The sequence below is a fragment of the Penaeus monodon genome, chromosome 4 (genome assembly GCF_015228065.2).
Source record: "Penaeus monodon isolate SGIC_2016 chromosome 4, NSTDA_Pmon_1, whole genome shotgun sequence".
Classification (NCBI taxonomy): domain Eukaryota; kingdom Metazoa; phylum Arthropoda; class Malacostraca; order Decapoda; family Penaeidae; genus Penaeus; species Penaeus monodon.
The window spans coordinates 42,529,743-42,541,887 of NC_051389.1; the positions used below are offsets into that span (position 1 = coordinate 42,529,743).

A 12,145-nucleotide genomic window follows, 5' to 3' on the forward strand; every position below is an offset into this window, starting at 1 on the left:
TCTGGGAGGAATGGAGTAGCACTGTACTGATATGGCATCATAGTCCATGAGGCAGGCAAGTAAGTCTTCTGCACAATCTGACCAATTTTTTGTTATAGATAGGGCAGTTTGCTGAGGAGATAGAGACAGTTCCAGGGCAAGTATTGAGGGTTGTGTGTGGTTCTGCAGGAATGGAGTTGCCGGAGAGATCAGTTAGCGTTGATAATGCTATAACATGGGCTTCAGATATTACTGTGACGAGACGGGAACGGTCGGGTCGGCTTCGGAAAGGCATTGCTGGAAGAGGAGTGTTGTCAGTAGGGAGCTGTGGGAGGGATCACAAAAGATCGGTCCTATTTGGCTGGGCTAAATAGAGTATTTAAGATAATTGTAGAGATAGAGGTAGTAGAGGACGGGGCGTGTAGAAGAGGGAGCAGTGTTGGGAGGTAGTATTATGAAGAGATGGGCAATATGGCTGTAAAGTAGTAGTAAAGGAGGATGGGGTAGTTGAAGATTGTGGGAGTAGAGGTGATGAAGTTGAGTATGTTGGGAGAATAGGAATTGTCTCCTGGAGATTCAGTATTGATTTGGGTGGATAACGTACAGTAGGCATTGAAGAGGGGGTAGTAGTTGCAATGTTCGGAGTCATGCTCAAAGGAGAGCCTGGGGTTGGGGAATCGGGAGAGTTTGAATTGGTGGGCCACCCATGGCTCCCTCAGGCCATTCAGGACTGGCACAAAGTCGACCTTTCATCCTTTCAGCACAATTCTCACACCTTAGGAAGTAGATAGTAGAACGGGTTGGAAAGGGACGGAAACGAAAAAGCAGGAGGGGAAAAAAAGACCATGCAAAATTAGTTGAGTCAAGGGCCTCAGCCCAGTCTCCATCTCCTAAGCTCCCCCACGACAACAACGGGCAAGGGATTGGGTGGTTCATTACTGAATAATGCATGATACAGGACAGCATCAAATTTGAACTTCCCATTTTCTTGCAGTTTCCAACCAGGCAGAGGTGCGCACACACATGTGCTCCTCAGTGACGTGCAGTTGTTTATAAATGACTCCCCATTAACAGGCGCAGACTCATAGGAAAGTGTAGTACGACACTTTGTCGGTAGAAATGAGAGCTCTTGTTAGTTTTCTTAATCAAAGAATCAGGAAACAGATTTTATTGCAGTTCCAATGTGTAAGCTTTAATAATTACCATTTTTTGTCAAAAAGGGAAACTCATTTTATGTCATTCTTTTTCCAGGTCCTTCATATTGATGATAGTATAGTAACCTTTGATTTATGTAATATTCATATGTGTATTCAAAATGTACACTTTGCCTGGTGTAAATGTGTTGCAGATTGATACTTTAAAGGAAAAAATGAAAAGAAAAACATACTTTACTTCATTATATTTCATAGGCACAGTACACTCATTCTGAATTAAACTCAAGGATCTCATAATAGTATTAGTTTCTCAAAAATTATTTCAATAAATATGTTGCTTAAATTTTTCAGAATTCTAGGATATTTGCAGTACCAGTCCATTTTTTTTTTATAAGCAAATCTCTAGTATGCAAGAAATTACAGTTCAGTCAAAATCAGCTTACAAATATTTCATAGGATTTGTCATCTTTTTTAGCACTCAAGTTAAGAAAAAATTAATTACTTTAGCCATCTTAATGTTGTCGTTTCTTATTCTGTTTCATAGTCACCTAATAAACTACTCCTTAGTAATTCAAGTACAACTTCTCTTACACACTTTGTCATTTATGAAAATGCATATGCATTATTACAAGTGAAAATCTTGTTAAACCACATCTTCCATACAAGAAAATAGTTACTACCAACAATGCACTATGTTCCTAACAATATTTTACTTTCCAGTAAAAGAATTTTTGCGAATTGTCATGATACAAAAGATAACTAACTAAAAGTATGAACTAAATATGTGATGGAGGAAAAATGTAAGTCAGAAATACTGGTGATGTTATTTTAATTTTTATGCACATGCTTTGTACATTAAAACTTTCCTGTTATCTATTTGTTGACGAAGGCCACATCTGTCACTACTGCATCATCTAACAGATGATACATATAAACAAACAAAGAAATGAGCAAATCTTTTCCAAGAAACAATCGCTTTTTGTGTAACTGAAGTATTTTCAATAAGAATTCAAACAAACAAGTTTTCTTTTTTTTTTTTCAGATCCTCTCCAATTATAAGTTGCTTCAACAGGAGAAAAAAAAATTACAGTTATTGTGTGATTTATTGAATATATGAACAAAAGAAATCACTGATTGTTTCTCCCAGTACAATGAAAGGAAATATCTTATAATACAAAATCATAATGGTGACTCGTGAAGAACTACAAGTGCCACTGTAAACTGCACATCTACATATCTGAATAAAATGGTAGAATCACATGTGATAAAATGAAAGAATAACATACTGGGAATCTACAAAGATTCAAAAAACATACATGGAATGAAGATCAACTTTGTTTTTTTCTTTTTTGTCATCCTTTTTTTTACATTTTATTGTTTTCCACTTTTTTTTTTATTTATTTTTTTATTTTTTTGGTTGAGATTTATATTTATACATGTCCTACTAGTAGCAAACAGCAGAGGTTATAGTGGAGTCTGTTGGAAAGAGCTTGATATAGGATCAGATCGTAGGATGCCATTTTGATCACTGATGCCATCAGCAAAGTCAAGCCGTGGATCAATAATGCTCATTTTCTTGATCAAATTTAGGAATGCTAAAATAAGCCTTATTGAACTACTATTTAGGGCACACTTTTTACACATCATAAGAATATGCCGAATGAAATTACAAATGAAACCTCAAACACAAGCACAGGAGAGAACATCTTTGGTCCACAGTTTCCTTATTATATAAAATCACTCAAAGAAAGAAAATATATATATGTTCAAACTATAGAATATCTGCCCAATACAAGTTACATGTTGCTCCAGTCTTTATGGTGAAGTAACAGGAAGCTGTACGTCAATACAGCAATTCTGTGAGTTACTCGTAAGTGGTGCAGCAGTAAGGCACTTACTCTCTGCCCTCTACCTGCCACGAAGCAATTTCCAACCCACTCCACAACAACAAGACTCAGCTTGGGGAAACCAGACAATTCTTGGGTTAAAAAGGCTGCACATTGTTCTTCCCTCTAATTCAATCATCGCTTCTGACATGTCTGAAAATCAAAACCTGTGAAATACAAAACTTGCAGATACTATTCACTCACAAATAGGGGAAAGAACAATCTGCAATCTATCAAAACCCAACCACAATACAGAAACATTGACCTGTGACAATACTACTCGATCTCATAGAGCATGTAGAAGTGATCACTGTTGGCGGGTGCCATCGGATGGCCAGGTGGAATGGCCTCAAACCCGAGGAACATGAAGGTGCGGATGAGCATAGCTGGAAACCAAGTTCAATTTCAGTATCAAAATAATACAAGTGACAGCTACCCTACAATTCAGTAATTACTAAATCATAAATACAATTAAATAGAACCAGAAAAAAAATATATATATATATTAAAAATAACAATTTTATTCTAAAATGTATCTTTAGTACAAACAATATTAAATATTAGGATTAGCTATGTAAACAAATTGATGTAAGCAAGATTGCAAATAGTACTTTTGACTCTTTCCTTTAACCCAATGTCGCCGGGCAGGGCAAATACGTACATGCCATGCCCACTGTGAAGTTTACTTTACTGTTTTTACTCATAGCTAGCTACACTTGTACTAAGTAACATATGAGCCAATTACAAGTACTGCCTGTCTTGTCCGTTTACCCTTTTCCTTGATATTCACAGCATTAGTAAAAAAAATTCCCGCCAATTGAAGGAATGGTGTAGGTCACAAAGTCTACTAAATTGACTCCTTTGTGGCTAAGGACTAGCAGAGCCATCTATGTGCAGAAAGAAGAAAAAAAAAAAAAAATGGCAGCACTGGGTTTAAATAAAACTTTACACTGACAATCTTCTAGATAATCACTAACCTCGATCACTGCGATCCTTCTTGAAGCAGATTAGCACATGAGAGCAGCCAAGGACTTCCTCAGCATACTCCAGCAGTGACACAAACGCCTCCTTGCTGCCCTCTGGTAAGTGCACAATTGACAAGTAGAGGCGACGGCCAACTACAACAGTTTCCCACACAACCGTTGTCTGCTCCGCCAGTTGGAATTCAAAGCTCAGATGGGCACACCCACTCTGAGCCGCAGACACTACTTCAGTACCCTGAAAGTCAATAATTCCAATTTATATTTACCATAATCTAAATCATATTGAAATCAATATATTCCAAGACTTAATTTTAGATAGAGAGAGAGAGGGAGAGAGGGAGGAGAGAGGGAGGGAGAGAGAGAGGAGAGAGGAGAGAGGAGAGAGGAGAAGAGAGAGAAAGAGAGAGAAGAGAGAAGAGAAAGAGAGAGAAGAGGAGAGAGAGAGAAGAGAAGAGAAAGAAGAGAAGAGAAGAGAAGAGAGAAAGAGAGAAAAGAGAAAGAGAGAGAAAGAGAGAAAGAGAGAGAGTGTGAGTGAGTTAATTTTAGATAACCCACATCAACAGTTGTGTGTCAAAGCAACATGTGCAACTCTCATCAAGACAAAAAATACAAAATGGATATGGCAGCATTGACCAATTCAAAATGATCTACCACTTCAGAGGTTTGCATCATTTGTAACATGACAAGGAGAAGCTTCCTTACCGACACAGGTTTGGACCGCGTGCCGGCCACAGGGGGCTCTGATGGTTTCCCCACGCCGCTGCCCTCTGCACTAGTAGACATGTAGGCGGCATGGGGGGCATCAAACCCACCACCGCGGCCCTGCACCCAGGTGGACTGAGAAGTGGCGCATGCCTCCCGTCATACTACTACACTCCGTACTGAAAGAGAGAGATAATTTCAGAGATTCTAGTTTAAATAATCACAGATGTATAATTAGGGAGATAAAAAGAAAAAATATTGTAATTAATTGCTTCTGCACATCATAGAATGGCTATTACACTTTATACTACAGATAAAAATATAGTTATACTATTATTAAACTCAAATAAAAAACAAATTATCACTTCTATTATCAAAATTATCAATTCTACTGCTATGGATATATTTCCGAACATTTAATCCTCATCACTAGAATCATGTGATTTTTTTTCTTATCATTATTCCTATCTTCTCAACTGATGTCATAGATATCTCAAAAATGTATATATTACAAACTGGTTTTCTCATGCGTAACCAACAGCAGTATTTTGTAGTAGATATTGTACACACTTTATATAACTTCTGAAGACTGTAATACAGTGCTTGAGTATATTCCAGTGGCACTGGGAGATCACTATACAAGTCATGGTGATGTTAACATTCTCTACCAGCATGAAGGGGATATACATGGTGTATAACTATAGTACAATGACGGTTCAACTTTTATGCCTCCAAGGGCCAACCCCCCCCCCCCCAGTCATTGAAAATATCTAAGAAAAAAATGTCTAACACCCATGAATAAGCACACTGACCTTCTTGTTAAGAATTTATTAATTGTGCATGCAGAATTTGAGAAACCAGAAAAGGAAAATGTTCTAATTATGGTATTAGTCCAAGTTAACTTGAATATATGGTACATGTGGCACAACAAATTAAAATGTTAGTGGGTGAAATTAACTGATTAACAAACTACTATTTTCTTCAGCCATTTCACAAGACCATCAGAAACACTACTATAAAATACACTCCCCTATTATATATACAGAATATAGTACCATATTTCAAAATAACTTGCACCAAACCTTGGTAGAGTAATATACTTAGTGATTCCTGTTTTTGCGGTGATAAAATACTAGATATGATTAAATTCACATTCTGTAAAATCATTTTACTTTTACTAAAGGTACGGTATCTAATGAATTTGATTCAAATCATGCTAACCTTGATTTATCATAATCAATATAAAAGAAGTAAATGACCTCACCACAAGTTACAGCAAAGTATAATAGATACTGTGGACTTCCTTAGAAATGATATGCTATACTCATAACATAAAAAAGTAAAACCCCAATGCATCCACTTTAACCATATCAACATAAAAGCGGAACTAGAACCGCAGCCGAACCCAGACCCTCCCGCTAGACCTTGCCCAACGCTCTGCCACGCGCCGGTTCAGCGCCGTGGGGATCGGCAGCGAGAACGAGCGGCATTTTCCGTGCGCGGGACACAGGAGGGGAGTGGAACGTAAGGATGCGATTTATCTGAACATCTTAATCTATCAGAGAAATGTGGTTTTAAATCCCATTCCTTGATCTGTATTGAGCGGGGAAGAAAGAACGCTTTCAGAACAGGTTACAGTTATTACACCTCTCACTTATCAGTATCAGTGACCTCACCTGCTCTTCGGGGTAGTGAAGACCTCAAAGAAAACCATCTTGTAATCACAGAGCATGGCGAAATGTCCCTCTGACTTGGACCTCAAAGCGGAACTGGAGGCTCGCACAGTCTAGTCCACAGTCTATCTAGAGAATCGAAGTCTCACTCCAGACAATCCTTTTCCGGGTGTTTGCTTTGTAGCGTGCAGCGAAAACAATCAACGGAGTGGGTTTAAATCTTATGTATTTTCTATCACGTCGAAAATTGTACTTTATTTCTTCTTGTGGATCAGCGCCTCCGTACTAGTTTTAAACTTGAACGATGAACTATCACAGCATTTGGGAATTTGTACTGCACTATTTTTAAGGCAAGTGTCTCGGCTTGGCGTTACATCACAGTCTTGTATCAAAACGATCTTTGCTAGTTCACTTGTAACCAGTTCAATAAAACATGTCTGTATGAACTTCACATTAGTCTCACTTCTAAATGTTGATCATCCAAAAATCACATTCTTTATATGCGTTTATTATATCCTGACTGCAAGAAAAATAGTTGATACGTTGAGCTTCACAACTGAACTTTCAAAAATGGATGAACCAGCTTGTTTGCACGACTCTGCTTGTCATTCTAAATTCTTAGACAAACTTAACTCTTTTTCGGTTGTCTGCTGTTCTTGATACGTAGCCAAATATTAATTATTTATCCATATAATATCAATCAACTGCAAACCAACCTATCTACCTAGGCCTATCTATCGATTTATTTGTTCTTCAGTAGGTCTCAAAACCTATTTATCTATTTAACTATCGAGAGAGAGAGAGAGAGAGAGAGAGAGAGAGAGAGAGAGAGAGAGAGAGAGAGAGAGAGAGAGAGAGAGAGAGAGAGAGAGAGAGAGAGAGAGAGAGAGAGAGAGAGAGAGAGAGAGGAGGGGGATACTATCTATAATTCATAATCAATTGTTTCAATCTTTGTTCCATCACTTTTTTCCACAACGCGTCCTGACTATGAGGCCGCACTTGCAGGTCCATCACTTCCGCAATACACATCATTTATCACTTCCTAAATTTCAATAACGGGGTAGGCCACGTACTCTTGACCCCACAAAAAACATTCATGGTTCTTTGTGATAAAAATGACAGCAAAGTCAGCTTCTCAACTGCAGAGGACAGTTATATAAATGTGAAAAAACCGACGGCTCCTTGCGTGACCTCTCACCGCCGAGCTGTGACAGCGGCCTCTATCAAGATACTGACACGCACATCTCGCACCGAACTGGAGTCCAGTTTTTGTCCAGATAATTTAAAAAAAACTATTTTTACTCATATTATGCCGCTCATTTATTTGGCTTCAAGTTTAAGCCCATCTACGGCGGGGACGCAAGAGGTTTCCCTCGGGCACACGAGCGGCCGCGGAGGCGAGCGCAAAACTACCTTCTTGGTGCCATAAGGCAAGGCAACACTTCCAACTGCAGGTGCGACGGGAAGACTGACACACGCAAAAGGCGCGGCCTCACACGACAACGGCCACGCTTTTAGTGATCGCTCGGGCTCGCTGGATCGGCCCTCGCGCCACCTGCGTCCACGCCAACACTAGCTATAATCCTTGGCAGAGTCCCACCACCACTCGGCCAAGCTCCATTCTTTCTTTCCTGTCTCTAACACACAAGAACAAAAACAAGAACATGAACATGAACACGCGTATACACACTCTCCCTGCCTGCCTCGTTATGAAGTTTCAACTTCGATAAGACCGACAGCAGTAATGGAGGTTATGATATAACAAAGTTGATGCCAAATCTATGACAGTCTTTGATACCATAATCAACTCCAGCAAGCTCCTTCCAACTGTCCCAGCCCTCCACTGAGCTGGCTATATTTGTGCTTAGCAACAAATTGCCCAACACGCAATACTTGTCATTTCGCTGGACCTTGTCCCTCCCTTGGCCTATGCAGAACGTCAATGTCGCTCGCATGATATTTATTCCCATTAAACAGCGGCCTACGTGGGCCCTTTATCCCCCCTCCCCCTCCCGCTCTAAAATAGCTATCATCTAATTCGACTGGGTGACGTAACTCGCCGATGGGTGCTGTGGGCACAGTTAACTTCGCAACGGTGCCCGACACGTGACGCCCGATAGTATGAGAGTGTTTGGGTACTGTAGCCTCCACAGCCTACACGCGAAAACAGTCGCACGTGCGTCCTTCTGTCTGTCTCTTTCTTTCTTTCCTTTTTCTCTTCCCCTCTTAATCCGCGCTAGATGGAGCATGTATATGTCAGGAGCAACAGGTTCTCAGCATACTATAATTGATTGTTGAACCGTCGCAGCATCAATCCTCTAACGTAAACATCCAAAGAGGCTATAAAAAAACGACATATAATATGACGCAAACAAGAACGGAAATGAGAAAGAGGGAAAAAAAAAAAAAAAAAAATCCTCCTTCGTCCGAAATGCAGAGCGTTGCCCTCAAACCGCTCGGCAATCTGTCACCGCAGCTCCCGAGTTAGGAGGTGGCCTGATCTTTGTGGAACTCGGGATATAAATACGCAGCTGGTTGAGGAATAAGCGGAAGACGAATCCCCGCTGTCTCGGCGCCCTTCATGGTCCCACGGGGGACGGAGGGAGGGAGGGGAGGGGAGGGGGGGAGGGAAGGGCTGAATGGGAAGGGAGATGGTGAAGGGTTATGGGGGGAGAGGAGGAGAAAGAGAAGGAGAAAGAGAAAAAAGAGAAGTAGAAGAAGGGAGAAGGAGGAAGAGGGAGGACGGAGGAGGAGGAGGAGAGGGAGAGGAGGAGGAGAGGAGAGGAGGAGGAGGGGAGGAAGGACGAAGGAGGGGAGGAGGAGGAGAAGGAGGAGAAGGAAGAGAAAGAGTAGATGAGGAGAGGAAAGGTGAGGATGAGGAGGAGAATGGAGAAGAAAGGAGGAGAAAGAAGGATGAGGACGGGGAGGGGATGGGGAAGGGGGAGGGGATGGGAGGGAGGGGGGAGGGGATGGGGAAGAAGGGGGAGGGGATGGGGAAGGGGGAGGAGCTGGGGAAGGGGTAAAGGGACAGAGGATATAAATGAAGACGGGGGTAGACGGGTAGGAACGGCAGGGTTAGATGGAGGGGAGGGAGGCGCGAGGGGCAGGGGGAGGGCCCCCTGAATCGATACTACATCGATCCTCTCCGTCGGCTTTTGACTGCATCCATTACAACTCCCCTCATGACCACCTGGGAAGGCGATCGCCAGCTGGAGAGGCACGGAGGTCCCGTTGGTGGTGGCGGGGGGGGGGGGGTACTGGCTACCGTGTGCCGTACTTGAACACCCAAATGTTTAAACTGGGGTTCTGCATAAAACAAATCCTAATGCACTAGAAGAGCGATATCAACAACTGATGCGCGACATGTGCAACCACACTTGCGATTACACATGTGACTCATCCTGGTCTGCGCGAAAGTGTTGATTACTCCGTGTTTACAAAACCTGCAGCTCGGGATCGCCTGCAGACAAGACTTGCCGCTTCCGCCTCCCGCTTTGTCGCTCTCTCTCTCTCTCTCTCTCACTCTCTCTCTCTCTCTCTCTCTCTCTCTCACTCTCTCACTCTCTCCTCTCTCTCCTCTCTCACTCTCTCTCCTCTTCACTCTCTCTCTCTCTCTCATCTCTCTCTCATCTCTCTCACTCTCCTCTCTCTCTCTCACTCTCTCTCTCCTCACTCTCTCCTCTCTCACTCTCCTCTCTCACTCTCTCTCTCTCTCACTCTCTCTTCTCTCACTCTCTCTCACTCTCCCACTCTCTCACTCTCCCACTCTCTCACTCTCCCACTCTCCCACTCTCTCACTCTCTCACTCTCCCACTCACACACACAGAATGAGAGCGAGAGAGAGAAAGAATAAAAAGAAAGAGAGAGAAAAGAAAAAAAAGACAAAGAAATAGAAAGACGGCTGAGAAAAAGCGAGCGAGAGAGAGAGAGAGAGAGAGAGAGAGAGAGAGAGAGAGAGAGAGAGAGAGAGAGAGAGAGAGAGAGAGAGAGAGAGAGAGAGAGAGAAATGAGAGAGAGAGAAAATGAGAGAGAGAGAAAATGAGAGAGAGAGAAAATGAGAGAGAGAGAAAATGAGAGAGAGAGAGAAAGAGAGAGAGAGAAAATGAGAGAGAGAGAAAATGAGAGAGAGAGAAAATGAGAGAGAGAGAAAATGAGAGAGAGAGAAAATGAGAGAGAGAGAGAGAGAGAGGAAGAGAAGAGAGAGAGAGAGAGAGAGAGAGAGAGAGAGAGAGCACTCCATTCACAGCCATTCGCCCGTGTTTGCTTCCATCCAAAACGCAGTAGACCGCAGAGCGGGAGAGCGAGCGTGTGCCTTTGGGAGAGTGGAGGTCACCGACGTGATAATGAGAGCGAGCGTTCTCGTAGTGATAGCCAGGGTTTAGCGGCCGAAGGTTAGAGGCAACAGCAACCTTCTGACCTCACGCTTGTCATTCATGGTTGGCCAGACTAGTCAGTTGTCCATCTTTATTCTCCAACTTCATTACTTTTGTTCGTCTCAATACCGTCGCGGATGTGACCATTTCGCAGCAAGCAGTTTGAGAATTGTTGCGTCAGAATACCGGCAGCGTTGGCCTAGTTTTTCATGACCAGATTTCATGCTTCTTCGGTTCATAAGAAAAAAGTCACCTCCCGCAAAACAAAGAAAGGACAATAGAAAGTGAACTCCCAAATTAAAACCATAAAAATGATAAGAGTAGCTTGCGGGTACAGATACTCTCTCCCCAGCCGCAACAGCACAGAATATAAGCTTGTGCTTCCCTTGTATGGGCGCCCTTTATAACCTCTAAAACAAACGCCCCGTGGCAGCAATTAGTACGTGCGTCAACGCCCCCGGCCAGTCACTATTTTAGCGGCCAACAACACGGCAGAAACGGCTACCTTCAGCTCATCTTCAGAGATCACACACTCAGCTCAAGTCACGCAAAACACATTTCACTCTTGATGAAGCTGTTGAGAAGTTGCCATGCAGGAGGAGTCCTCCCTTTAACAGGATCCCAATTCGCTCTTCGCTCGCTCATGACCCATCATGTAGCGCGGAACATGACCCAACGCAAGGACAAGCTTCTGATGCCTGAGCGGACTCCTTGACCCTCGCCAGAAGAGAAAGAGCTATTTTCTCTCTTGGCCGCCTCCCCTTGTCAACTGGCTCATTTTAACGTGTAAATAACAGCCATCACATGTTCGGCCACGCACGCATCGCGAGCGCCCCAATAAGCCTTAGAAACAGCGTCGTTACACGAGGAAAATTAATACAGGTATACCCGAGGCCTGCAAAATGTCAAATTTCCCTCCCATCACGACTCGAGTCTCGCGTGCCATTCCGCTCGGGCGGGGTGGTCAGAAGCCAAAACTTCCGGCGTGCACGACTGCGCCATCGAGGTCGACGAGGACTCCCCCCTCCTCCCAAGACCCCCTCCCTCTTCTACACTCACATATTTACACAATCGCGAGATACCTCTGCGGGGCCTACTGCCCCAACCGCGCACTTGGCACTCTCCTTGGGGCACCTCCTCGCCACGCAGGGTAGTAACACCAACCTTTGCCATCAAATCGCATCATCAAAGCTTAGAATAGAAACATTGAGACAATCGTTTCTCTTCCCCGTCCACCTGCACACACACACACACACACACACACACACACACACACACACACACACACACACACACACACACACACACACACACACACACACACACACACACACACACACTTGTTTATACCAACAAACATTGGCTTCGTTTCTGATACATCTCATAATCTCAGTG

General features: G+C 42.9%; 1 protein-coding gene across 5 annotated transcripts in view; it reads right to left on the minus strand.

Annotated features, from left to right (window-relative positions):
- Nucleotides 1–1,363: 1,363 nt before the first annotated feature.
- LOC119572230 (ornithine decarboxylase antizyme 1-like) overlaps nucleotides 1,364–12,145 on the minus strand; it is a 24,828-nt gene continuing 14,046 nt past the window's right edge. For 4 of the 5 annotated variants that reach the window (XM_037919208.1, XM_037919207.1, XM_037919210.1 and 1 more), the window contains 3 exons: nucleotides 4,705–4,883; nucleotides 3,997–4,237; nucleotides 1,364–3,405 (listed from right to left, as the gene is read on the minus strand). In XM_037919208.1, the coding sequence (XP_037775136.1) occupies nucleotides 3,296–3,405; nucleotides 3,997–4,237; nucleotides 4,705–4,785 (432 nt within the window). In that variant the 5' untranslated portion in view covers nucleotides 4,786–4,883 and the 3' untranslated portion in view covers nucleotides 1,364–3,295. Of the gene's footprint in view, nucleotides 3,406–3,996; nucleotides 4,238–4,704; nucleotides 4,884–6,380; nucleotides 6,898–7,790; nucleotides 7,947–12,145 lie in introns of those variants that run through there. The other variant, XM_037919209.1, reaches the window with a different exon arrangement.